General features: G+C 35.0%; 4 protein-coding genes and 1 non-coding gene across 8 annotated transcripts; 4 read left to right on the top strand and 1 right to left on the bottom strand.

The window, feature by feature from the left end:
• The first annotated feature begins 1,388 nt into the window (after window positions 1-1,388).
• Window positions 1,389-2,698, top strand: LOC149527655 (putative lipid-transfer protein DIR1). Its single transcript, XM_089782427.1, has 2 exons — window positions 1,389-1,802; window positions 2,541-2,698. The coding sequence occupies exon 1, from the start codon at window positions 1,455-1,457 to the stop codon at window positions 1,752-1,754; it is 300 nt and encodes a 99-aa protein (XP_089638553.1). The 5' UTR covers window positions 1,389-1,454; the 3' UTR covers window positions 1,755-1,802; window positions 2,541-2,698.
• A 1,796-nt stretch (window positions 2,699-4,494) lies between these two features.
• LOC110429437 (Lactoylglutathione lyase / glyoxalase I family protein) lies at window positions 4,495-6,026 on the bottom strand. Its single transcript, XM_021445484.2, has 2 exons — window positions 5,639-6,026; window positions 4,495-4,981 (listed from the first exon to the last, which is right to left on the bottom strand). Exons 1-2 carry the CDS (start codon window positions 5,902-5,904, stop codon window positions 4,762-4,764), a joined length of 486 nt encoding a protein of 161 aa, XP_021301159.1. The 5' UTR covers window positions 5,905-6,026; the 3' UTR covers window positions 4,495-4,761.
• Window positions 6,027-9,867: 3,841 nt separating this feature from the next.
• TRNAK-UUU (transfer RNA lysine (anticodon UUU)) lies at window positions 9,868-9,940 on the top strand. The gene has a single exon. It is a non-coding gene; the product is annotated as a tRNA-Lys (tRNA).
• A 67-nt stretch (window positions 9,941-10,007) lies between these two features.
• Window positions 10,008-16,040, top strand: LOC110429436 (protein PEP-RELATED DEVELOPMENT ARRESTED 1, chloroplastic). 2 transcript variants are annotated; one of them, XM_021445483.1, is made up of 9 exons: window positions 10,008-10,371; window positions 11,442-11,597; window positions 12,478-12,546; window positions 12,661-12,831; window positions 13,962-14,105; window positions 14,679-14,837; window positions 14,975-15,040; window positions 15,225-15,284; window positions 15,687-16,040. In XM_021445483.1, the coding sequence occupies exons 1-9, from the start codon at window positions 10,042-10,044 to the stop codon at window positions 15,729-15,731; spliced, it is 1,200 nt and encodes a 399-aa protein (XP_021301158.1). In that variant the 5' UTR covers window positions 10,008-10,041; the 3' UTR covers window positions 15,732-16,040. The 2 variants fall into 2 exon arrangements, with proteins under 2 accessions (XP_021301158.1, XP_089638535.1); XM_089782409.1 differs by lacking the exon at window positions 13,962-14,105.
• Window positions 16,041-19,418: 3,378 nt separating this feature from the next.
• On the top strand, window positions 19,419-26,227 carry LOC110429382 (Actin binding Calponin homology (CH) domain-containing protein). 3 transcript variants are annotated; one of them, XM_021445402.1, is made up of 15 exons: window positions 19,419-19,683; window positions 19,805-19,975; window positions 20,389-20,630; window positions 20,727-20,898; window positions 21,531-21,569; window positions 21,677-21,745; window positions 22,034-22,150; window positions 22,447-22,658; window positions 23,230-23,385; window positions 23,768-23,967; window positions 24,095-24,252; window positions 24,706-24,802; window positions 25,248-25,339; window positions 25,793-25,978; window positions 26,078-26,227. In XM_021445402.1, exons 1-14 carry the CDS (start codon window positions 19,597-19,599, stop codon window positions 25,961-25,963), a joined length of 1,983 nt encoding a protein of 660 aa, XP_021301077.1. In that variant the 5' UTR covers window positions 19,419-19,596; the 3' UTR covers window positions 25,964-25,978; window positions 26,078-26,227. The 3 variants fall into 3 exon arrangements, with proteins under 3 accessions (XP_021301077.1, XP_021301078.1, XP_021301076.1); XM_021445403.1 differs by having other exon boundaries at window positions 26,058-26,227; XM_021445401.1 differs by having other exon boundaries at window positions 25,793-26,227.
• Window positions 26,228-27,147: the final 920 nt, after the last annotated feature.

Below are 27,147 nucleotides of genomic sequence, written 5' to 3'. Positions count from 1 at the left end.
TTCTAATTAACTTGAAATCATGTGTTATGGCTATATATTCAACGTTTGAATTCATTGAATAATTAGATTCTTCAGACAGCTAGTTGTTAGCATATATAGTAGGGAGTAGAAATTTCTTATAAGTGTGTTACCTATTTAATTAGTCATAAAAATATTTTAATGAATATTCTTTTATTATTTTGCCCCAATGATAAGTATTTGTATTATAATTTTTTTAAAAAAAATTACAAATCCCTCTTTTCCTTAAATAAAAAATAATAATGAGGTTGAGACCCAAATAATATATGAAAACCAACTTTTAGATATTATTCGAACTTGAGAAACATTACGAGTTGTGCTCACATGGGATTTCGGATCTCCATGGGGAGGATGTCATAAATAAAGCACATGCTTATCGAATCTTACATCGAATTGAATATATATTAGAATGTTAATTATTCATTAATACTAATATATAGAAAAAAATGTGTAGATTATGTTGCTTCATCAAAATTTGCACAAAACCAATTGAATTCCACCAAAAATAGTTGAGAGAAAAGATTTTATAGAAGAAATTATCCTTACCCTTACCTTTAAGGAAGGAAGATTAGTAGGAGTTGCTTGGCCTTGGTTTGTTAAGCTCTAGCTATGTAGATGGTGTTTGTTTGGGCTTAAAAAAAAATAAAAGTAAATTATATATATATATATATATATATATATTGAAATTTGGTGGTTCACATGATCGTATGATACTATTAGACGCCAATGATTAGTGGCTGGAACGTTTGCGAGCTCCGAAGCTCTTTTTACCACGTGGTTTTGCAAGAAAAGAGTGTTAAGGCTGGGATTATTCTAAACTCGAGAAGAAATGGTACCAAGTACACTGGATGTGTCATTCCCATAGATTCCTGAGCTAGTTTATACTTTCCATAGCAAAAGAAGAAACTGCAGCTATTGCTTTCCATAACCTGAAAACAAGACATGAGTCCTCAACATCTCCATGACCATGGGCAATAATTTTATACACCCTCTTACCTCTTATAATTCCTTTATAGCCTGAAAGTACTCTCTTCGCTTCCATGCACGCTATGAAGACTTGATTGCAAATTCAATTAAAGCTAAAAAACACGTCTTCAAAATCAATGACAGATCACATAATATTCGTCAAGTCTGTGTACTCACAAAAATCTTTCTGTCTTTATGTGGCGGTTATAGAACCCACCTTACACTCAGAGCATCTTAATTCTTAAGCAAAGCCAATGGCCAGTGGACGATGTAAAACAGAGATATAAGAAAAAGCAGTGGGCCGGGAACCACCCGTGACTCTTGAGTCCTGACAATTCTCCTTCACGGGTCCAAAACTCGTGGTGCTCAACTCATCTTGTCATCAGTATATATGACGGCCCCAAAACTTTAGAAACACAGGCTCACCATTGTTTTCTTGAGGCTTGAGCTTGTAGTAAAACGAAAAAGCTATGGCTACAGGGAAGTTGGTTGCTTCAATGTTGATAATGGTTGCATTAATGTTTGAGGGGTCAAGGGCAATGACCTTGTGTGACATGGACGATAAAGCTCTGGCGGACTGCAAGCCATCTGTGACTCAGCCTAACCCAGCCGACCCTTCACCTGACTGTTGCGAGGCGCTTAAAGGGGCCGACCTGGCATGCTTGTGCTCTTATAAGAATTCAATGTGGCTGCCATCTTTTGGGATTGATCCGACGCTTGCCTTGACTCTACCTCCCAAGTGCAATCTCCAAATGCCTCCTAATTGCTAAGATACCCATCTCTCTCCTTTCCTTTACAAAGTAATCACTAGCAAAGTGGTATGTGGTCTTTTAAAAATTCATTCTTCATAATCAATAAGTTTAACAACCCTTTGTTCCAAATTAATATTCTAAGATGTTGCATTAATCCAGGAGCCCCAACACATCCTTCCATCACCTCTCCTTGTATTTCTATGGTCATATCATTACTAAATTTTCTTTTTCTAGTACTATGATATGATTACTAATGTTTTTGATGTGCCATTCCATCCACCGTGAAAGGAAAATAATGTCTCCTTCATAATTTAGTTTCACGTCAATGTAGTGGAGAATATTTCATGTCAGTTTTGACGGTGCCATTTGTCATATTCAGTCCCTATCCGAGGACAACCATGAGCATGAGGAATCAAATCCTGAACGTGAAATACTGACGTGTGCCCCGGACAATTGATCTCCATCCTTTAAAATTCCCAAAGCTAGGGAAGAGGAGACAAGGGGCATCAAATTTTGGTCCTATAAACACTTGGTTGCTTCACGTACCCTTGGGCCCAGAAACTACATCTCTTGCCCGCCCCACAGCCCCAATCCACCATTCTTGTAGGCCCAATTGTCTTGCTCTCAATTCACCACATGGTTTGCCTCCCCTCACCCTAAAAATAACCCAAGAAAAGTCAGATGGCTAGGCAACTAGGATCTCCAGCCATATTACTACCCGAAGTGCCAATTATTAGTTATTAGTGACCATTTCCATCATTTATTTATATATCATTGAGAAATGTTATTTATATGTTGTTTCAGGTTACCGGAGGAGAAAGAAGCTGCTTTCATGTTTGTCAGCCTTTCAAAAGGTTTTCTGTTTTGGTGTGGAAGATGTTTGCAAATCCTGTATCTGTGTGTATTATGTGTTTACTTGAAGTTTGTATGAACAAGTGGGCTTCTGCTCTTTTGAATTCTAACTCAGGATCTTCAAGTTTTCTAGATTTGAAACAATCGGCTCATTTGCTCCTTGGTTCTTTCAATGGAAAAAACCAACAGAAAGAGGCAAAAAATTTATAAATTTCAATGTTCTTTAAAAATGGGAAAGGAGCGAGAGATATCGGCTTTGAACCCAAAAGTTTAGTCATGGATTCACCATTTCATTTAATGAGGCCGCCATGCATCCGAAACCGATGTGTGCTCTAGGTAGCCCTTTCTTATGGCGTGACTCCTCACCTCTTATTTGTGATGACTCGTGACTCTCTTACTTTAGAATAGATCTTTTTGAGGCTCAGACCCCACCAAGTAAAGGCCCAAATATATGACTTCCAAAGTTTTAGCTATCCAATAGTGAATCCTCCATTATATAAGTCTCATTACTGTAGTAGCTTCCACGTTGAGCGTTGGATTAACTTGGAGGCCCACAAAGGGCATGCTATCCTTGACCCATCTTTTGAACAAAAAAGTTTGATCATGAGTTCTCTTTGTGGGCCTTCTCCATTTTCAACCCCACCCAGACCCACTATCTCGTTTTTTGGGTGGTAGAATGCCAGACCCCACTCTCTTTGCCATAGCAGAGACCAGCAATCCGCAAAAACAAAAAAACCATACGTAGAGAAAAATGCATTGCCGAATCCATCATTGAAGACCCAAGTGGCACAAGCCCACGAGAGAGCGAAGCCAGTTCATGATGTCACATGCATTAACAACAAAAAGAGAGACAGGAGAAAATAATGATAACCATAATAATAAAGGAGAACAACAACAACAACAACAAAGGGCTTCCAAGCAGATTAAGTTTTAACTCTGTAGGATTGGATTAAACAAAAATTATGTTTTTGTAATAAAAAAAATACACGTCAAAAAAGAAGACAGGCACAATAATAATACAAAGTGACCATCCTAAAGTAACGTGGGGAATTACTTTAGAACCCTCATAGTCATATGTAGCTCTTGTCTCTTTTTGCCTCGCGTCCTGGGTTAAAGCCCTGCTAGTTAGCTACAAGTTAGCATATCCATAACATGCTCCCCAAAATATACTCCTTTAAACTTAAAAAGGGACAATGGCCACCATCTAAATAAAAAAAGGGATAATGACCGCAATGTGAAAATTACGTCCAAGTGTTTTCCTTTCCTTTCCTTTCCATTAAATTGTGAAGACAATCATCTGCTAAAACAATTTTTTGGGTCCTCAATTTAAGGAGGCATGAAAAATTCACCCACATTTCACATTTCCATAACGACTTCACGAGAACCCCTCCCCACCCATGTTGGGACCACTAGAGACCTTATCCATTTGCCACGACCTTGTACACTTCATAAGTCACAACAGACACTGCCTTACACCCAATGGACGCGTGTCCACCACTTACTGGCTACCGCACTTTTGCGTCCAAGCCAACTTTCTACTTTATTCCCGCATCCCTCTGCCCCAGGACCTTCTCCTTCGTCCAAGTCTCGAAACAATTTATATTTTAGTCACTGTAAAGACACAATCACGATCACGCTTGCACTTATGCTTATTTACAGTAAAAAATAAGACAAAGCCATTAATAAACAATTAAGGTAAAGAATAGATCCTGCCCCCATTGTCTAATACTAAAATCGTTGACCACGGACCAACGATAAACCACCACTGCAAAACGGACACATACCCCTGTCCAAAACAATGACATTGAAAAGTCATCCTTACCCTTACAACATATTATTGGGCAACTAAACGTAGCATGAAATAAACCTGCTGCGAAATATTACTACATCTACAAACAGAGAAATGTATATAAAAACGGCAAATATAGTGAAATTTAATTAGCGGCAACAGACAGCTGTCGGTTAAAAGATATCCCACAGTCTCTACTTTTTCACTTCAAAACTACCAAAGGTTCACGATGAGCAATATCAAAATATCCAATACCACAGCCTAAACTCTATTGATCACCTAATCCTACCGGCTAGAAACGCCCTTTTTCCTGAAACGGGGTCCCACCCATCACTGATAAATTAAAGGAGAGTTAAAAAAAAGTAGATCAAAGATCGACAGCATCTACGCTTCCACGTCAACGCACTTCTTGGCGGGGGTGCAGATGAGCCAAACGTATCCATAGGGATCCTTGACTTTGCCCACGCGATCCCCACAGCACGCGCCGTCACCCTCAGCTATCTCACCTTCCGCAACGGCTCCAGCGCTCACGGCCTTGGCAATAGCTGCTTCCACGTCCTCGGTCTCGAGGCAGAACACACATCCATTCCCCTCAGTTTTCACCCTGCTCAATTGAAACACGCAAAAAGCAAAGGACTCAAATATGGCACTCGAAAGGAGTAACAAGACAACCGGAAAAAAATGAGTAAACCATTGATGCCAAACTCAGACTAATAACAGCTTCAAATACTGGTATAAACATTTTATAACGAGCTTTAATAACATTAAACATTGTGATAATCTCTGTTAAATTACTTCAGTAAAAAATAAACAGGTAAAGCAGTGAAAGCCAAACAGGACACTATTATATAAATATCGATCGTTGACAGCATACTCAGGAATTGCATGTTTGAGAAAGAAAGAATATAAAAAAAGCATACATAATCTTTCAGTCATGCAGATCTAAAGAAACTGGAGCTCTAAACAACGAAACCGCAAAATCAGGAGTTAACACCGTTCATAAAACTACCAAAAATGAGAAAAAAAATTAAGTGCAAAAAAATGGTTTCCTAGCTAAACAAAAGGATATCAGAGCAGGCACTCATATAACACGTACACCAAACAAGAAACTCCACAAACAACCGGCTAGAAATACTAAAGAACAAAAGCAGAAGCGAAATTTTGAAGCATCACACCATCATAAGAGCAAACAAACTGCACAATCAGCTATAACAACGAAAATACTCGCAGAGAAAAGAGCTGGAGGGTGGGGGGAGCGTACAGAGCAGAGCCTTCAGCGATATCAGATACGAGAATGGTAGAGCCAGCGAGCTCAAGCTGAGCGGAGAGGATGTGAGGGAGCTCCTGCTCAGCCTTGCGCTTAGGGTATACAGTACGGCCAGCCTCAACAGCACCAAACGCGGCCTTGTAGAACTGCACTGCATCTACTGCCTTCGGTGCCTCCACCACCAGCTGTGGCTTCATCGCCGTGAACTTCACCGCAACTGCCTTCTCCACTCCTCCGTTTTGCACCTCCTGCTGCGCCATTGACGAAACTAAGCAAAAGCTTTTTGCTGAGAAAAAGAACAAGACCGTGACAGCCCCACCGAACCCTAAGAAAGAGAAAAAGAGAGAAGTTAAACAAAGGGAGAGCAATGAAGAAGGAATGGAGGTCAGGGTTGGGTGTACTTATAGAAGCGGGGAAGTGGAACCGTTCAGGGATAAGATTGGGATTTTAAACAAATTTCGTGATTCCGATTTTGTCCTCTTGTTTGTTTTGTACTACGAATCGTGGTGTCCGTTTACTACATTGTTAGTCATTTTCAAAGACCAATAATGCCCTTGGCGTGTCATGCACTCAAGCTCAATGGTCAGTTCATCAGAGTAATGTTGTTGTTCTCCAGTTCCGCTGCTACAGTTCGTCCATTTAGAAATAAATCTCGTTCTGGAGTGGCCGCGTAAGTATGAAAGCGCAGGCTCTACTTGCATCGGGCTCAGACAGTTGTCCGCACCCCCAATTGACATTTTTATTGCCAAAATTGTTTTAATTGATAAAGGTCAAATTATGCAAAAAGAAAGATAAAGGCCTTGTTAATTTGCTTTCGTCATAATCTTCTTTGCTTTCTTTTTCTCTTTTGGCAAGTGAAATTGTGTAAAGTTTGTAGTGGTGCCAGAGCTTTGCACATAATTTCTTACGATATTGTTAGCTGTACCTCAATTTTTTTAATATTTTTTTGTCCCCCGAAAAGTAATAACTGGTATATATAAATTTTCTGTCAAGTTTTTCTAATTTTGATAACTATGATTTATAGCTCAAAAATATAATTATAAATTTTATAAATTAAAACTTAAAACTCATACATGTAACACCCATTCATATAATTTTTTTATTGTAATTTAATTGTCAATAACATATAAAAAGTATTTTGGTGTATTGTTTGAAAAATAAATCTTAAATTATTTAAAAAAATTTAAATAAATCTTTATTCTTTTATTGTGATACATAAAGTTTATGTATTTTTATTTTAATTTAAATAAGTTCTTATGATTAATGGTTTATTAATTGTTATTATTCAAAATGTCACTTGTCATTTTATATTCATGAGATGTTAAAATAAAATATAAAAAAATCACATGATCACGTTATCATGTTTTATCAATATGTTATATTATCATAAATAATGATATATGAACATGTTATATCAAAGTCACGTGCTATAGAATGATAAGTTATATTTTGATTAATAATCATTAATTATAAATATTTATTTGACTTAAAATTAAAATATAAAAATTTAATTAAACAAAATAAAAAAACTCTTATTTGAATTTTCTTAAGTAGTTTAAAAAGTTTTTTTAAGCATTCTGTCAAGGTTTTTTTTATGAAGATGTTATATTTAGATGTGTTTAATACTATATTCTAATTATTTGTTTACTTTTAATTAAATAAATAAATAATTTACTGTTTGCGTGATCCGATTGGGATAGGTTATCATATTGAGAGAATGAAAGGTAAGTTCCATGGCTCAACAAGTTTGGGAAGAAATATTTAAGGAATAATGAATTTACGTTTCCAATTTACGGTATGGATTAAAGTCTATGTTTATTAATGTTATGCTGATTATGAATCAGTTGGTAAAATATCCGAGCACAATAACTGGAACCGGAAGGTGAAAAATGTAGTATTGATTCAAGTCCTAGTAAGCGTTGATGTAGTGAAGGTGAAAAAAATGGATAAGATGAACAAGTGGGAAGCCACATTGAGTGCAAAAGCCGAGACATGTAAATCATCTAGGACCAGTTGAAGTAGCTCATCTCTTGGTTCTACTTTCGCGTCTGTGTTTTGACCCTTACTTTGTAGGTACATACATGCCTCTTTTACAGAAAATGGAGGGCATTTCTTCCCCTTCTTATAATGAGCAATACGCAAATTCACATCAGCAAAGATAAAAGCACCGCGATGTTCGGGTCCGGAGTTCCATTTGCCAGGTTTGACAAATTTCCTTAAAAACGGGGTTAAAGGCTGAGGAGTTTTTTTTTTTTTTTTGGGTTAATCAAATTTTTTTTATTGACATAATGTTCAAAAAGGCTTTTGAATTAATTAAAAAAATATAAATAAGTCTTTTTTTATTACATTTAATTTATTTTTTATATTTTTATTTTAAATTAAATAAACCCTTATTACTTATAGTGGATTAATTTTCATTGATTAAAATGTTATTTGTCATTTTATATTCACGTAATATTGACGAGAAGAGTGAAAAATGACACATAACAATGTCATCATGCGTCATTAATATAATACGTCATCATTAATTATGATATGTTAGCATATCATATTATCATCATTAATTCTAATATTTCAGCATTCTACGTTAGTATCGTGTGAAATTAAATAATAAGTGATATTTTGATTAAGTCAATTATTAATCATAAAAGTTAATTTAATTTAAAATAAAAATATAAGAGTTTAATTGAACATAATTAAAGAATAAAGACATATTTAAATTTTTTAAAATAGTTTAGAGACTTATTTTAGGCATTCTGCTTTTTTTATTTAAATACAATTAATCTTTTTTAAAATAGTAATATTTTGATTAAGTCAATTATTAATCATAAAAGTTAATTTAATTCAAAAAATATATAAAATCTTATTTAACTTAAAATAAAAATATAAGAGCTTAATTGAACGTAAAAAAAGAATAAACATATATTTGAATTTTCTAAAATAGTTTAGAGACTTATTTTAGGCATTTTGCTTTTTTTATTTAAATACAATTAATCTTTTTAAATTTACCCATTTTTTAAAAAAAAATTAAAATTCACATTAGGTTCATTAAAAAGAGTTGATCCCAATGTGCATAACAGAAAATTAAGATTTGAAAATTTGATATATATATATATATATATATAATGACACCTTTTTTTTTTTTATCTCAACACCCTATTTTGGATATTTTATATTTAAGCATCAACACCATTTATATGTTTGGGGTAAAATATTATTTTGAAAACCAGTAGACTCTCATATAATTAAGATTAAAAGTTAAAAATGTTAGTGTACTTTACCTTTGATAATAATATGAAATAAAGTATCAATGAACATAATATGATGATTAAAGGACGAGAAACAAAGTTAAATAGTTTGAAGGACCAATCTAATAAGACTTAAGCTAATATGTAATTAATTATTGACTCATCTCTAAAAAGTAGCTAATAGTGTACTTTAAATTATTTTGAATTCAATTTATTCTTATTTTGGTTTTTCTTAAAACCTAAATAAGATAATTTAGTTTGTTTACAAGCATAATGTTGCTTCAACAAATTAGGAAGAAGGTAATTAGGTTTTTTTTTAAAAAAAATTTAACTGATCTTTTTTGACATATGTTTGGAAAAAAAAAAGGAAGTATCCAAATTTTAATCAATAACTTTTAGTAGACAATATTATATAAAAGTACCATGTGTATAATTAATTAACAGAAATTAACCAAGAGTTAAGGAGAGAGGTTTCTTGACTTAATTAAGTATTTAGTCTGTAAAACATGAGTGGAGCGTAAACAAATAGCAAAACTCGTTTAGGCACGGATCATTTGTATAGATATGGGTAACCCACCCATTACCGTGGACCAGGATCCAAAAACCAACACTTTTGATTTAATATAGCATGTCAAAAATAAATACCAAGATTGAAACACAGGAAAAGGAAGTCGTTTTTTAAACTTAGGGATTTCAAAGTTGATAAAAGGGTCATCAATTCTGTGCACATTTAATTTCTTGTAGGAAAGTTGTTGGAAAAATTAATGAAACTCTCATATCCACTTTCCAGATCAAACCACCGCTTTGCAAAAATTAAACATTGTTTTGATTTTGCTTTCAATGAATGTCAAGTTGATCAATTTAGGAAGGTTTTAAAATATCTTTTTTAATTTATTATTTTATACTTCAATAATGAAAGTGTTAAACTTCATAAGTTTTCTTCTAATTACTGACTACAAAATTGCTTCCAGCCAGGCCGTCTTAGCTCAGCTGGTAGAGCGCATGGCTTTTAACCATGTGGTCGTGGGTTCGATTCCCACAGACGGCGTTATTTAGAATTATCCGTTAATGTTACCATTTTTCATATTTTATATTCCTTTATATTTTATTTTTTTGCCATCTCCCATTCTCCAAAACCCCACAAAACAAATGTTGCAGAGCAGTGTGCTCTTCTTCTTCCCTGCTTGTTCAACTCCAAATCTCCCTTCACTCTTCTTCACGTCATCAATCCCCTCTTACTTGCCCCATCCCCACTATCACCGGCAACTAAAACACCCCAAGAGAAAGAAGCAATTCTTGGGCAGTGTGTCATCCAGCTATGAAGTTGGTGGAGGCTACCCTCATGAAGAATTTGATACAGTTTATAAAACCCAAAACCAACAAGTTCAAGACACCCAAAACTTAGATTCTGCGCAGTATGAAGCTTTACTGAAAGGAGGAGACCAAGTCACTTCTGTTCTTCAAGAAATTATTACCCTTGTAAGCTCCCCATTCTTTTCTTACTACTACTACTACTACTACTACTTCTATTGTTATTATTATTTAGGAATCTATCATTTTTAGGACACTTTAATTTAATTGTGATTTGCATTTGCTTAGGTCTCATAAGAATAGGATACTTGTTTTCTTGGCATGAATATCCAGATATTTTCAGTGCTTCTTTGCTTGCTTAGTCTTCTACCTTTAGACTTTTCAACCTATAGTAAAATAGACAATACGTGCTGAGGACTTTGGAAATAGAAGTCTAAAGCAGAAATACTATGTTCTTTATGAGAAAATTCAAGTCCTGTGATGCCATCAACACATTGATGGCTACACTACATAGAACACCGTGTGATGTGGCAGTAAACAGTTGCATTATATATTAGCATCACCTGTATTTTGGGTTCACAATGACTAGCTTGCTTTGCTGGTTCATAGGGATGGGGGTTTTATGTAAGAAGTGGCATAGACCTTAAACAAACATATGCAGTAGCAGAAGTAGTGGCAACAGCCAAACACAATTGGCCTGAATCTGGTGTGGAATGTGGAGTCTCTGAAATGCTATACTGGTTTGAACTTTGATCAGTACAGATTTTCTAGAGATTTGTTGCTGGACTTTTTTTTTCAAAAGCTGAAGGTTATAGGCAAGTCCAGACACCTAATCACTCTCAGAAACAAGAATCTTAATAAGTGTATCTTCCACATTATTATATTGCAAATCTTCTTAGAGGACTTTTAATATGTTTATGCACACATTTTAGCGGCCGTTCATTCCAGTTTATGTGCTGATATGTCCAAAGAGCCCATAATTAAGCTGCAACAATAGTTGAAATGTGGCTTGGACTTTAGCTGTCTATATGTACCAGGCAGTACCTACTAGCTTTCTGAATTCTATTTGTATTTGCGTCCTATTATGAATCCAATTTTCTTTTCAGGCTTTTGACTAGGAAACAATTTGTCAAATAGCACATAACCTTTGAATTTTGAATCCCTCTTCTCTAATCCTCACGAGCCTAGTAGTGAATTGCATCCATATGTTGACTATATGATGTGTAATGTGGGTACAGCTTGAAGATATGAACATGGATGAGGCATCTGAGGAGGTGGCTGTTGAATTAGCTGCACAAGGAGTAATTGGGAAAAGGGTGGATGAAATGGAATCAGGGTTCATGATGGCCTTAGATTACATGATCCAACTTGCTGAGAGGGACCAAGATGATAAGGTAGTACAACTTTAATTGTGCATTTGCCAGATTTGCTACAGATCATTCTTCGTTATAGACCACTTCTTATCAGCAAAACATGTAGAAAGCTTGGGGAGGCAATTATTAAGTTTTGAATTTGTTCGCATGGATGCTCAATAAAACTGCATCTTAATTTTAATTTGACTTTTGTTATAAATAAACCATGCTTCAAAAGCAAGCTTTTTCATATACAAATATCAATTTTTTCCAACTGTAAAATATTTTATCACACCTCCTAGCTGCTTGTTTGAAGATTTAAGATGACTGGAAAGGGTTTTCACTTGGTACTTCAATATTCAAACTTTATTGAGAATAGGAACTTTAGCATGACATTCTAAAACTGGAATTGAAGAATCATTGATACTTGATAATCACTTGTTTTGTGAAGTGCTTTTCCATCGGCCTGATCTCATTTGTATCCAAGACCAACTATATGATGTAGTACTTGCAATGTTGTCAACTTATCATTTGTTTGCAGGATTATGCAGTATGACTAGTCATTGTGGTTATTTGCCTCTTTTTACAGGGATTTGTAACATCATTAGAAATTACTTGAAGGTGCCTCTCTTTCTATGTGCCTTTTTCTCCCTTTTTTCCTGACATAGGACTGAGAAAGTACTAGTAGTTTAGGACTGCTTGTAGAAAACTCCATGTTAGTTTTCTGCATGTATATTGTTGTCAGTTTGGGCTCTGGCATGGTTTGAAATGTCTGCCTCTGTTATGCTTAGGGAAAAATTGGCAGGCTTGGAGCTGGCCATTTTGTCTTCAGTCATTGTTTGATCTTTATTGGTTGATTTTTTTTTTCTCATATTAAAAATTCAGAATGGACTAAATATGCTTTTTTTTTTTTTGGATTCAGCGAAAGTCACTGCTTGAGGTGATTAAGGAGACCGTGCTATCACATCTCACAAAAAAATGTCCCCCACATGTAAGGAAATCCCTTGATGCCCAATAGCTGATTCAACTTTAGTTCAAAATTAGTCCATGTACTTACATGAACTGAATAGTAAGCTATTTTCTCTTGTTTTTCTTTGCTCCCAAGGTTCAAGTGATTGGACTTCTCTGTAGAACACCCCAAAAAGAAAGCAGACATGAACTACTACGGCGAGTGGCTGCTGGTGGTGGTGCTTTCAAAAGTGCAAATGGCACCAAAGTTCATATTCCTGGAGCAAATCTAAATGATATAGCAAACCAGGCTGATGATCTACTAGAGGTATTTATTTGAAGGTCTTATCATAAATCATACTTTCGAATAATTTTTGAAGTCGATTGGCTGACTGCGTATAACTCTTCTCTTATACCTGTTGAGTTTTGTGTTTAACAAAGTGAAATTCTTTAAGTTGATAGATGCTTGAACATCAAGGTGATTATTTGCATCTTAATAAGTATTTCTGGATATTGATTGAGAGCATGTTAATATTTTGTAAATGAAGTTGTTTCAGTTGATTATTTGCCTAAGAGATGCCTAAGCACCCAGATAGGTCAGCTTCTATTCAGGCTAACTAACAGACCACATCTCGTAATGCTTTTTTAATATAAAGTTATTATTAGATACTTTGTGATGTATTATTTTCCAAAGGATTCATTCATTGTTAAAACTTTAAATTATTGGATATATATGCAAAATATGTTGTATGTAACTTCATACATGACACAATAAATAAAATCAAAAAAGAAGCCCGTTGAATTATGTCTGTTATCACACAATATATCTGACATTTTCAACCGCAATTTTGTTTAATTGCACTATTTATGAATTGTAAATGTTTTGACCTCTGTTGCTGTTATTGTTGCTTTTGAGATGCAAATTTCCAAGTTTAGTTTTGTTTTAATTGTTTTTGGGTAGATAATCCAACTTAACCTAGGTGACTGCCTTAGCATTGGGCTATCACCTAGGTGAGGCTGCATATCAAGTTGACAACTGCGAAGGGAATTTGTCAATGACTTTAGCATGCAGAATTATATTGCTGTTTCCCTAAGAGAAATTGTTATTAACAAATGGATGGCAGGATGCCTTTTTGACTAATACTTTGTTTTGATATAATAAAGAAATGGAAAAAATGATAATAGATCAAATTTTAGGTGGAGAAAAGGATAATATTCTGCTTTATAGCTACAAGTATGGAATTATTCCTTTCGAAGCCTTTCCATCTCCTTTACGTGACTTTATTATATAGACTATATTGTATGAAAGCGTTTTATTTCTTTTGCTACCTTTTAATTAACCTGCTTTTGGGAGACTAGAACTGGGTGGATTTTATTTCTGTTAGTTTTGGTTCACATTTGGCGGTGTTCTCTAAGTTTCTTAGCAGTAAACTTATTTTGCATTATTAATGGTTTTAGACAATGGAAACTCGGCCGGTTGTCCCAGATCGAAAACTACTTGCAAGGCTTGTTTTGATCAGAGAGGAAGCTCGAAATATGATGGGAGGTGGAATATTGGATGAAAGAAATGACCGTGGTTTTAGTACTCTTCCTGAATCAGAGGTGTGCATGATTGCATTTACAAAATCTAAAATTGATTAAGATAGGTGGCTAATCCCTATGCTAAGCATCAAATCTAAAAGCAGTTGCCATTGGTTGGAGAGAGGCCCAACCTGGATTTAGTGCAACAACAGATGTCAAGCCAATGCAATGTGGGATAACCCCATTTAGCACTCCCCTTCATGTGGAGGCTCGATGGAATAGCTGAGAACACATGCCTGGTTGAGACAGGGAAAACAGGGCAAGAAACAATAAACATTAAACAACCTAAGTCTCAATACAATATTAATATTTTTAATAAAAAACCAATTACTAACTATGATTTTGATATCATGTTAAGCTTATAGCAGAAAACTCATTGGCAATAAGGAGAGAGGCCTAACCTAGACGTAAGGCTCAAATAGACACCAAAACAAACCCATGCAGAATAATACCATTTAATACTTTATTTCTAAAAATATCTAAAATTTATATGATAATTTACGATTCTCTAACTTATCAAATAAATCTGCTTTAATGGTTTATGTTATTGCCATTTGAATGATCATTGGCATGATTAGGATCTTATCAATGCAGGTGAACTTGTTAATGAAACTTGTAGCTCTGAAGCCTGGGAAAACTGTCCAGGAAATGATAAAAAATGTGATGCTAGGAAAGGATGAAGGTGCAGACTTCTCTGACTCTGATGAAGAAGCTAATGCTGGTGGAATGAAATCCAGCGGAATTGCAGGAAGGGTCAGTTTTAGATTCATTTATACACTATTTTCTGTGTTCATGAATAAGAAAAGACAGCTGGATTTTTGGCTAGACATGTTTCATGCCAAATCATGGAAATTCTAGTGTATTGACTCACTTCTTGTCATGATAACCAGGGCAGTGTTACAGGGAGAAAACCGCTTCCTGTTCGCCCTGGCATGTTTCTTGAGACTGTCACAAAGGTATCCTTCACTTACTCTATTAGTCAACGGAGTTTTGACTTAATGTTTTGGACCTCATGGCAAGCAAAGGGGCAATCGCCTTTTATTGCATGCCCCTAGCTTATGTGCACATGAACTCCTCAAATCACCTTTTTGCCACATGCAATATCAACACTGATGGAACTTCCTTTCTTGGCATTCTTAGGTCTTGGGTGGTATATACAATGGAAATGTCTCTGGCATAACAGCACAACATCTAGAATGGGTAAATGATCTATTGCCTTGCCTTAGTAACTCTTGAAATTATCTATTTTCTCTGTCATAAGCATATTCTGTTGTCTCTATTATAATCTTTTATTGTTTTTTTCACAACTCCCATTGACAGGTTAAGTGTAGAGTATTCATGTGAATTTGATACTCTTACATGCTATAAATTGTGCTGCACGTATTTTATGGATCATCCTAATAGGGTTTTGATAATTGATTGAGAACTTTGAAGTAAAATGTCATGCATTGTTATGGAATATATTTGCCTATATTTTCTAGAATTTGCTTCATCTCATCAATCACAACGTGCAATTAAGCTTGTTGAACTGTTTTAACATCTGACTGGCCGTAATTCATCACTGTTTGTCTGTGGTCTCATCTTTATCTTTTGTTTATCCAGGTTCATCAGAAAACACTTCAAGTTCTTCAGGAAATTGCATTCTAATGTTTCTTTCAGTGGCATGTGCCAGAAGCTGGATTGCATCATATGCCCAATTTTTATCATTTCTCTAGGGCGAGAGATGATTTGGTAAGTAAAGTTTAGTTATTAGTGCTCCAAACTATGAAATATCTATGACAGTAGGTCATTGAGAAATGGAGCAATGTTAGATGTATCACGTGCGTATGTTAGAATGAACTGTTATTCACTATTTTGGATTTTAGTAGTCTTGCCGGCCAAAAGTTGGGGAGGGATGATGTTCTCCTTAAGAATGAATATATCTAACATGAATGCAAAAAACTGTCGGTTGATATACATACATTTGTTGCTTGCTTTATATTTTTCTTCCCTCATGGGCAATTCCTTGCATTGAACTAGAAGCAAAAAGCAATCTTCGGACAATCACAAACGGCTTTACCCTGTCAAACTCAACCACCAACAGACCTGGGTACATAGATCAAGGTGTGTCATAGAAAGCATTTTCCAAGGGTTTCCCTACCCTTCTGATAACGCTCCTCCCCTTCTCATATCTTTGCCTAATCTTTTAGGTGTTCCCATCTTTTTAGTCTTTATTTTCAGTGACAATGATGTGTTAACCACAGGAAATTTGGTTCAGGATCGATGATGATATCCATAACCTAAGAACTTCCTTCCGTAGCCTACCTCAACCTGGGTCACAGAGAGTTGAGCTACATTTTCCATTTTTGTGACATTCATTTGTAAATTATCCAATTTGTTAATCAAATCTTCAATGATGGAACAAATCAAATCCGTGTCCAACCCAAATCATACATGTGCTGCATCCCGAATCAGCTAACAATGATGAAAATTCACAATCCAGTTAACAATGGTGGATTGCCATGTGGGGAAAGGTCCCACTTAATAGCCATTGTTATAACATGGGTATCAGCGAAGAACCTTGGTAATGATTTAAAATGTCGTGAGAAGTAGAAGCAAAAACAGCAAGGATTGCTACATATTCCCTCAATAATTTACAAAGCCTTTTCCCCACTACCACCCACCCCCCCCTTGTGGCTTTAGTGAGTAAAGCGCAAATATTGAATGAACACCCACCAATAGGATTTGGCACCGCACCTCATCCAGCCTAACCTCTGCTGTATTCTCATGCCACCATTTTTTTCTGTGTATCTTCTTCTTCTTCTCCCCCCGTCTTCTTTTCCGAACCAATTAAATAAAATAAGAGTGGAATTACCCCACGTGAGCAGTCTCTTTCAAAATTTGTTGTCAAGTCTCATGGCGTGCTTGGAATGAACAACTTTTTCTAGTCATCCAAGAGTTAGGAAGTATGGCTTTTGGATAAAGGCAGCTGCATTGTTTTGTTGTATTTCTATTGGAATAAAACTCCACGTTGGGTTTCACTTACTAGTGGATTATTTGTGTGTGATAAATCTCATGCAGCAAATGATGTTTCTCACAACCTTGTGAGGTTGATCATTTCTTGCATGTCACTATATATTTTCACTTTCCTCTCTTCTCTCTCTCCCTCTCCCTATCCAGAGGGATGGGGTGAACTGAAAGCAAATGAAATTCATCATCATCATCATCATCTTTAATTTTGAGCTCACGCAGGTAGCATATATAATACTTGATCTGATCAATATCTTGTATTCGGAGGATCTGCTGATGGGTCCATCTAATGAGATTCACAATCAAACCAGATCAGACGACTGTAACTTTGGCCCTGAATTAATAAATACTTATTAAAAAGTACATAAAAAAAAAAAAAAAACAACAACAAACTAATGTACAAAATCTGGATATAGAATTGAAGACATTAAAAATGAAAATGGGGTTGAATATGGATTCACTTCATACCATAAAAACCTCCCTTGGTGGGTTGATCCCTCTATCACATCACATGACTGTTTTTGAATGAAGAAAATGGTGAAACCGATAATGGAAAGCAGCTGCCCTGCGTTTGCTATGGCAGGCCTCATTGCATCCATCATGTGCACATATTGGCCTAATCCTTTGTCACTGTAAATGGATTCATATCTTCCCTTTTCTGGGATTTATTCTTCTTCATTTCTTTTCTTCAAACAATGGTAAAGAGGAAAACAATAACTCGCTCTTATCCTTAAAGTTCTGGATCTTTTAACACAGAATTATGTCCCTAATTGTCCAAAAATTTATTTTTTTAAAAAAAAGGGAAAAATTCAAAATTTATTAATGGGTTGGAATTACTGAATTAATAGCAATTATATTGAAGTTGGTCATGAAAAATCCTTTATGCTGAAGATGACTTTAAGATATTTTATTTTGTCAAGCTCAAACGAGAATCCGAACTTATATGGTACTCCATATGTTTTTTAAGTTAAAGTCATCTAATGACCTATTCATCTTCCCCTCAAATTAAGCATTCTTTATTTCAATTCTCTAACAATGTGATTAATAAAGTAATATTTCTTTTACTTTATTACTCCTCATATCACCTGCTTTTTTTATACTATACTATATTATATGATAAGATGTATTTTCCTTATTTAGATTAATGTCTGGACAGTAATATCAAAATGCAGTAGCATGTCTAAAATGGATCAATATTTTTTTATTTTTTTGGTTTGTCATAGAACTCCTTCACATCTTGTTATTGAACCAATTTATAAGTACTAAGAATAATCCAAAATGAAACAAAGGCTACAAAAGAAAGAAAAGATTTAAGCTTTGGGAGGGCCCAGATTTGTGCATGTGTTGTGTTTAATAGGAAAGTGCGATGGTTGGGTAGCATGTCCAAAATGGATGAATATATCATTCGAAGCTGTCATTATATTTACTGTTCCCCAACATGGAAAAAGGCAAGTTGGAGTCCCATATTAATTAATTCAGTTATAACTGTTAAGTCATAGTAAAGAGGAGTCCATATGAAAGCCAGTGTACACTTGTTGATGATAGATGAAAGAAGACCTTCATTTGTTTTTCTTTTTAAAGGCTTAACACTTTAGTTAAACTTAGCTTTCCTAATGGGTTTTTACTAGTAAACGTCAAAACAAGAAAACCACAGCTTAACTGTCATCTGATTACCCTTCCTCTTTTTGAATAAAATGAGTGTTTTATCATTTCATTAAGGCAATGGGCGTCGGGGGTTTCTTGGTCAATTTGCTTTCTGCAGTGATTCAACTGCCCTTCATTCACCCATTGCATTATAATTTAAAAAACTTTTCAATCTTGACTAACTTTTATTTGCGACATTCATTCAAGATTGGACATATTTTCTTCCGATGAACGAAAAGAGTTGGAATTTTATTGATCGAATGTGTGTTCCACACATCTTAATGTGTTAGAGTTTGTTAGGGAAAGACTCTGAAAATCATTACTTGACTCGAACAATTGAGAGAAAGAGAATCTTAATTCCTTACTTACTGTTTAGATGTCTCTTTTAATCATAGTTATTAATCAGTCGGGGCCCCTGCTGTGAAGTTAAAAAACACAGAGCCTTAATCATACCGAAAAAAGGCGGTTGCTTTAACAGTTTAAATTGAAGGGACAAATTAGGCATAAACTTGAATTCTCTTTAAAACAGTAAAAATGGGACCCCATCTCCATCCCTTCAAGTGGGTTGAAGCTAAATGGGCCCAGAGGCCCACACTGCCTACTCATTTTCGAAAATTATAAAAGAAATAAAAAAAAATATCGAGAGGACAAAATGGTCATAATTTGAATTCTCAAAAGAACAACTTTGAACTTGTGACAGCTCCAACCCGTCCCACCCCACTGTTCCCTTCTTCCCAGATTAATTCCTCAGCTCAAAACCAGAAAAACAGAGAGCTGAAGAAACCGGAGAGAACTAAAGCTTGTTTCTTTTTTTTTTAAACATATTGACTTTAAGGAGATATTGATCAAAATAAAGAAAATGTCAGGTTACGTTGGCATTTTGGTCTCAGATCCATGGCTGCAGAACCAGTTCACTCAAGTCGAGCTTCGCAGCTTAAAGACTCACGTAAGTGAAGAAATGATTCTTTTTTTTTCTTTTTTCGATCTTTTTTTTTCCAGTTATGAATCTGTTTTGGTCGTAAGTTCGTAACTAACATTTTTTATTTTTTTGGTTTCTGTATTTGTAGTTTATGAGTATGAGAAGAGAGAGCGGGAAGCTGACGGTGGGAGACTTAGCATCGAGAATGTCGAGGTTGAAAGTTGTGGGAGAGAATCTGAGTGAGCAAGAACGAGCTGATTTTATCGCTGATTTGTATCCTGACTTGAACGATGAAGTCGATTTCGAGTTCTTTTTGAAGGTCGGTTGATGTTCTTCCTATTGGTTCCAATCCGTTTTTAGATTGTGAAGATCTTCTTCTTTTGTTTGTTTGATTCTTTTTTTTTCCCTGAAAATTTTGGCTTGAAAATTTGAATTTGCTTGCTCTGTTTTTTTTTTATCCTAGCAATATTTAAAATATAACTTTTCAGAAAAGTTCTTTTTTTTTTGTTCCTTCCATTTTTCTATTGTCCTGGAAAACAGACTATCAATCATTCCTTTTGTTTTTATTTATTTTCACCTACATAACATATTTTGTTGATCTAAACAAAAAAGAAGGAATTATTAAGATGCTTGGAGGATTAACTAATACTAGGAGGAGTAATGAAAAGGAGAGTTGAATTTCCCCATTTTTTTGCTTCTGAAATAATCGGGATTTGGATTTTTTGTGGATAGGTTTATTTGAAACTTCATGCGCATGCCAGTGCAAGAACAGGAAGTCCAGCAAAGAACTCATCAGCATTCCTAAAAGCAGCTACAACTACTCTGCTTCACACCATAAGCGAGTCTGAAAAGGCATCCTATGTTGCCCATATCAATAATTATCTTGCTCAAGATGGGTTCTTAAACAAATACTTACCCATTAATCCTTCCTCTAATGATCTCTTTGAGATTGTTAAAGATGGAGTTCTTCTTTGGTAAATTATTCTTTCAACTTTTAAAGCTTTTGAATTTGTTGTTTTTATGCTTATGGGATGTTGGAGTTTTGAAGCTTTTATACAAAACGAATGCAGCAAGCTTATAAATGTAGCAGTTCCGGGTACGATTGATGAAAGGGCTATTAATACTAAGAGAGTGCTCAATCCATGGGAAAGAAACGAAAATCATACGCTATGTCTCAACTCTGCCAAGGCTATTGGTTGCACTGTAGTCAATATAGGGACACAAGATTTCATTGAAGGAAGGGTATGCATATACTGTACTGTTGCATTATTGAAATAGTTTATTTGATGGTTGGCTTTTAACTTTTGAGTTTAGGAAAGACCTTTAGATATCAACAAATTTGTTTTAAAGCATGCTTTATTGCTTCTGTTGTATTTGCAATGTCCAGAGCTGTTGCCTATGTGTCAATCTTTAAAGCTATTTTTATGCTTCTAAGCTGTTACTCCATGCGATATTGGAGTTGGAATGCTCATTGCTACTCTATTTGGCTTGGACTAGGTATAGGATTTCAGCTAGTATCCTATTTCTGAGCTCATTCATTAGTAGTTAACTATTTTTTTCTTTTACCCCTTCATCCTTGGATGCCTTTTGGACTAATCTATATGTGGCGGTCTTATAAGTTATTCACACTCTATAAGGCTGAATTATGGAGTAAAAGGACTTGTGGCTGGCCCAAACCAAACCGAATTTATCTGTTTATTGATTAAACCAAAATTCTGAGCTGTTTCTTGTTCTTGCTACATCTACTGTTCCAATCTAAGTTCTTTTTTGTGTTCCAGAATATGTTGAGTTTAATGACTAATTAATTCAATTATTTAAGCTTATATTTTTCAAGTAATTAGTGAGAATGATATCATCTCTGATTCCTTTTACAGAGACATCTTGTGCTTGGATTGATTTCTCAAATTATTAAGGTAACTTGAGCTCTCAAATTATTGGCCATCCAAACTAATTAAATAGTTGCAATCTCTGCTACTTATGAGAGCATTGGTTAATCTTGCTAATGGTAATACTATTTTAGATACAACTGTTGGCGGACCTCAACTTGAAGAAAACACCTCAGTTGGTGGAGCTTGTTGATGATAGTAAGGTAAGATATTACTTCATTAGAATATCAGTTCAATTAGGCTATATTTGGTTTGTGGATTATTTTAAGGAAAACTGAAATGTGGAGGAAAATGAATAAATAAATATATAAAGTCCTTTATACTACATGTGATGAATCAAGGTCTCTTCTTAATATGCCTACAATCTCTCAAATTTGTATTTCATTTTTACATTCCCCTCCAAATTTTCAGCAAATCAGACAGAACTTTGGTGCCTTCTAGAGGTTTGATTAACTGCTTCTGAACATATTTTCCTCTTCTTAAACCAACAGGATGTGGAAGAATTGATGAGTTTACCACCAGAGAAGATCTTACTGAGGTGGATGAATTTTCAACTAAGGAAATCTTCATACAAGAAAATAGTGACAAATTTCTCTTCTGATGTAAAGGTAACTTCAGATTCACTTGAATAAGCACTATAACTAGATGTTTGTTTAACCACCTTTCCTATTTACATCATTAGCTAGAATCAAATATAAATTCAAACTTCTTAAAACCACCATAAAATATCTAGTCTTAAACTAAATGCTTGAAATTGGGACAAACCATATATAATGCTTTTGCTTCCTCAATTTGTCTATGCTAACAGTAAGTGAAACCTGTGATTTTGGTTTAGTGGCAAGCTACAATATGTGAAGACCTTTTCTTTCGAATCCACTTTTAATTATATTAATTCAACCTGCAGGATGCAGAGGCTTATGCGTACCTTTTAAATGTTCTTGCACCTGAGCATAGTAATCCCTCTACATTGGCCGTCAAAGATCCATTACAGAGAGCAAAGTTGGTCCTTGAACATGCAGATAGGATGGGATGCAAGAGATACTTAACTGCAAAGGATATTGTGGATGGTTCACCAAATCTTAATCTTGCTTTCGTTGCACATATTTTCCAGCACAGGTGAGAGCACCCTTTTTCCGGTGACAATTTTTAATTTAAATATGAAAGTGAATACTTTATTTACTTTTAATATATACAGTTCTATGCTAACTTTTATCATCCTTTACATATATCATATGGTTAAGCCGCATAGGAAAGAATTATTAATTTGTTCCAAGACATTGTTTCTAATATAAGTTCTATGATCTGGAACTTTTCAATAATTTATACTATAGAATTTCAAGCCCATCAAAACTTTTATACAGCAGTTATAGATATGTTATATGGTATTGCCATACATGGGTATTCAACAATTATAGGGAGGTTTATTATTTTACAGATGTTTGAATTCCTCATGTTTACAGAGCTGGTTCTATTCTCTGTGCCTATGCATTTATCTTCTTCCTCCATATGCTTCAGGTAGAATGTGTCAACTGTCATATCATATATTGATGGGAATATGAACTGTAACCTTTTGAATGTTTCACATGTGCAAAAGAATACAAATTGATGGCTTATGATGTTTTTCTTCATGTCTATATCTGGTAATGAGTTCAAGATGTAAAAGCTAAATACTATATTTTACCTGCAGGAATGGCCTTTCAACTCAAACAAAACAGATATCTTTTCTTGAAACTCTACCAGATGATGCCCAAGTTTCTAGAGAGGAAAGAGTATTTCGCTTCTGGATCAATAGTCTTGGAAATTCAACATACATTGACAATGTCTTTGAAGATCTCAGAAATGGGTAAGTATTATTCCAAGGATTATAATTAACAGTATTATTCTTACGATCAGAAGTTTCATAAATCATTGTAATAATTACCATCGTGATGTTTTATCCAGAGTTCTTGAAAAATGTAAATAAGGTTCTACTCTACAGTGAAAATTTTGTACTATTGTTTCTGTTTCTGTTTCAAATTTGTCGTTGTTTAAATTCCAACAATTTAAGAAATGATCTGGAATATAGTTCTGAAAGATTGAAATAAGTTTTCTATATAAAAACATTATGATGGCTTACAGCTATGTTTTGTCTCCTACATTTGAAATTAGTAAATCTTTCCTGTGTTTAAGTTTTCTTTTTTTTTTTGATGCTGAACTGATGAAGTGACTAATTTGTTCCTGTGAAGGTGGATTCTTCTAGAGACCCTTGACAAGATGTCACCCGGGATTGTTAATTGGAAGGTTGCTAACAAGCCTCCTATTAAGTTGCCATTTAAGAAAGTAGAAAATTGTAACCAAGTGGTTAAAATAGGGAAACAGTTAAAGTTTTCCCTGGTTAATATCGCTGGAAATGACATTGTGCAAGGAAACAAAAAACTAATATTAGGTATGTTATCTGTCATGAGAATTTCCATTGTTGATATGATAGCAATTCAAAAATTTTGCAGCTTTCTTGAACTTGCTTCGAAATTAGTTTTGTCCTGTCTGAACAGAATGTTGGTTTTTCTATTCAGCTTACTTGTGGCAATTAATGAGATACAACATTCTCCAACTTCTGAAGAACCTAAGATTCCATTCCCATGGAAAAGAAATTACTGATGTTGATATTCTAAGGTGGGCTAACACCAAAGTAAGCAATTGCGGAAACCAGAGTCGCATGGATAGTTTCAAGGTATTGTTTCTACCGCTGGCTTTAAATGGTTGTTTCCCCTAAATAGATCTGATTTTAACCTCAGAGTTTAAATTCATGACCTACTGGTAAAATGAATCTACAAAGCCCACACTTGATGCTTTTATTTAAGCCTTTGCTGGACATGAAATTTAGAATTGTTGTGTATTAAGGCCAATGTCACAGCTCATATTAATGTAAACAGCTATTTTTGGATTTTCTCAGGGTTATTATTGTTCTCCAGAAAAAGATAAAAGCACTTAGAAGGATCTTATCTGTTGGTAATGATTCAAAATGACTTAGTGAAAGATGCCCTTCTATTTGTAGCATTGCTTACAGTCAGGTGGGGCACGAATGACTTAAGCAGGACTTAGTGAAGTGAAGGCTTTAGGATATAGCAACTCTCATAGTCAATGGCAGTTTAGTTTATAGATCATTGCTGTTTCCATTTTCCAGGACAAAAGCTTGTCAGATGGCATATTTTTCCTTGAGCTTCTTAGTGCAGTGCAGCCTAGATCTGTAAACTGGAGTCTTGTTACAAAAGGAGTAACTGGTATGTCCTGTGATCTAAAGTTTTGGTGTTTAAGTTTTTTCTTTTCCTTCTCTTTTCTCTTTTTGACATTTAAAAATTGTGCATTATTTAACATGGTGCAGCCTAAACCCAAATTTCCGCTACCATCTTAAAGCATAGTTTCTTCCTGAACTTTACAGCCTTTCATATTTTAGTTTACAAAATCAATCATACAAGATATGCCATTCTTCTATAACCACTATTTGTTTTGATATTTTCAACATCTAGCAAACTTCAGTTCAGCCCTCAACAAAGTCTACAATTTCAGATTAGCTGAATGAATCTAGGTAAATTATAGGGGCCCATTACCTCTTTAGAAGCGTTCATTTTACCTCCTTGAAGTAAGAACATTCTGCACAAATTTTATTTATTCTTTCACACAACTTTATAATTTTACTCATGTTTCCCCTTCTTGGGAGCATTGCAGATGAGCAGAAAAAGATGAATGGCACCTACATCATTAGTATTGCGAGGAAGCTGGGGTGCTCAATATTTTTGCTTCCTGAAGACATAACTGAGGTATCTTTAACTGTAGATGCAACTTCTTCCTGATATTTTTATAAAGCAAACACATATTTGGTAAGAGTCATGGGACTTGAATTTGTTTGTTTGAATAAGATTGTTGGAATGCTGTGGAAATAAGACACTGTCCGTTAGATTACCCAAGGAATAGGTGATAAAGCCAGTTACTTACAAAGACAAATTGAATGCACACATACAAAAGCAGAATGATCCATGAGGAGTCAATGAAAGTTGACGCTGTCAATGGATACATTTGACTTTTGAATGTTCCCTTGGATATAGCTGTTGAAAGTTGAGGTGAGAGGATTTTTTTCCCCATATCAGGACATAAAAACATGAACCAGTCATGACCTTCTCCTATAATGCAAAACCGGAACTGGATTTCCCTTTTCATTTTTGTTTGTATCATACGGTTACATGGATTTTTAACATGGTGGGACATCATTTCAGGTGAATCAAAAAATGATCCTCACATTGACTGCAAGTATCATGTATTGGTTCTTGAAACAACCGGTTGAAGAGAAACCGTCTGCAACTTCAGATAGCGAAAACGGAAGCCAACTGGAGACGATCTCAAATTCAACAATTGACGACTCAGCATCTGAGTCATCAGTAGAGTAGAACAGGGATGTATAAGTAGGTGCTTAAACTCTATTTTCTTGGTTGTTTCTCTTCATTACACACTCCCGTTTTGGATTCAATTTGAGTTGCAAAGATTGTTTTATGGCATTACAGGAAGCGGGGTGTGCAAGCAAATTTTGCAAACGCAAACGCATATGTGAATAGTCTTTCCGTTTCCATTTTTCTTCTTTCTGCTCTTCTAACTACCTATCTGTATCTATTGGTCAACATTCTGATTCCGTTCTAAAGTGATTTGAAAGGCAATCTCATCTCTTTCCTCTCTTCGTAATCCCTTGGCATGGAGATACTGTGATTTTGAAGGAAGGAAACCATTGATCTCAAAAATGGATCAATTCTAACTTGCATACAATCCGTCTTGAGTTGATAAAAAGTACAACCCCTAGGGCCTAAGTACTTACTTAAAGCTACTCTAACAATTAACAAATGTATAACATGATTATACCACTTTATACTCTGCAGGTTGATGAAAAATGGCTTTCCTCCCAAATCTTCTCATTTTCAATTTATATATCTTCCATAAAAACTAAACTACCTCAGGCGCCTGAGATGTAGCCTTGAGGTTTACAAGAATACCAACGAAAAAGGAGGCTTAGCACAGAACAAGTATTAGATCTTGTGCAAGCAACGGCTAAAAATCAGAAAACGAAAACGTGTTGAAAGGACCAGAAGCTTGAAGAAGAAATACTGGACGACGTTGTTTCATGACTATGAAACTTAAAAACAAAACCAAAACGACACAATAACTTGCGTAAAAGTAAAATGAAGAGTAAAGTTAAAACACTGTCGTTTTGATGCTAACGGCTATCTTCTCTTTTCAAAAATCCGGTGCCACTCGCCTGCTCCAATAACAACTTCATCATCAACCAAATGAGATTGACCAATCTTCAACTCACCCCCTTGATCTGGAACCCGGCATATCCCTAAACAACTTCTCAAATATTCAAATTTGTCTTTATTCAAACCCTTTGTAAAGATATCCGTTGTTCGTTCATCAGTTGGATAGTATTGTAAAGCAATTTCATTGTTCTGCAAAGCTTCTCTTAGAGCATGGTATGTAACCCTTATATGCTTAGTCCTCCCATGTTGCATAGGGTTTTTTAGAATGGTAATAGCTAATTTATTATCAACATAAAGTATAATACCTTCTAATTGATGAAATCCCA

Source organism: Theobroma umbraticum, unplaced genomic scaffold (assembly GCF_002168275.2).
Source record: "Theobroma umbraticum cultivar Fairchild unplaced genomic scaffold, ASM216827v3 scaffold_44.0, whole genome shotgun sequence".
NCBI lineage: Eukaryota > Viridiplantae > Streptophyta > Magnoliopsida > Malvales > Malvaceae > Theobroma > Theobroma umbraticum.
This window is presented reverse-complemented; position numbering and strand designations above follow the sequence as displayed.

Coding starts and splice junctions, on each gene's coding strand:
- LOC149527655 (XM_089782427.1), top strand. CDS start 1,455: ATGGCTACAGGGAAGTTGGTTGCTTCAATGTTGATAATGGTTGCATTA.
- LOC110429437 (XM_021445484.2), bottom strand. CDS start 5,904: ATGGCGCAGCAGGAGGTGCAAAACGGAGGAGTGGAGAAGGCAGTTGCG. Junction 4,982..5,638: donor ATCGCTGAAGGCTCTGCTCT/GTACGCTCCCCC, acceptor TCAATTGAGCAG/GGTGAAAACTGAGGGGAATG.
- LOC110429436 (XM_021445483.1), top strand. CDS start 10,042: ATGTTGCAGAGCAGTGTGCTCTTCTTCTTCCCTGCTTGTTCAACTCCA. Junction 15,041..15,224: donor TTCTTGAGACTGTCACAAAG/GTATCCTTCACT, acceptor TGGCATTCTTAG/GTCTTGGGTGGTATATACAA. Junction 15,285..15,686: donor CAGCACAACATCTAGAATGG/GTAAATGATCTA, acceptor TTGTTTATCCAG/GTTCATCAGAAAACACTTCA.
- LOC110429382 (XM_021445402.1), top strand. CDS start 19,597: ATGTCAGGTTACGTTGGCATTTTGGTCTCAGATCCATGGCTGCAGAAC. Junction 20,899..21,530: donor AAGATTTCATTGAAGGAAGG/GTATGCATATAC, acceptor TTCCTTTTACAG/AGACATCTTGTGCTTGGATT. Junction 25,340..25,792: donor TTCCTGAAGACATAACTGAG/GTATCTTTAACT, acceptor ACATCATTTCAG/GTGAATCAAAAAATGATCCT.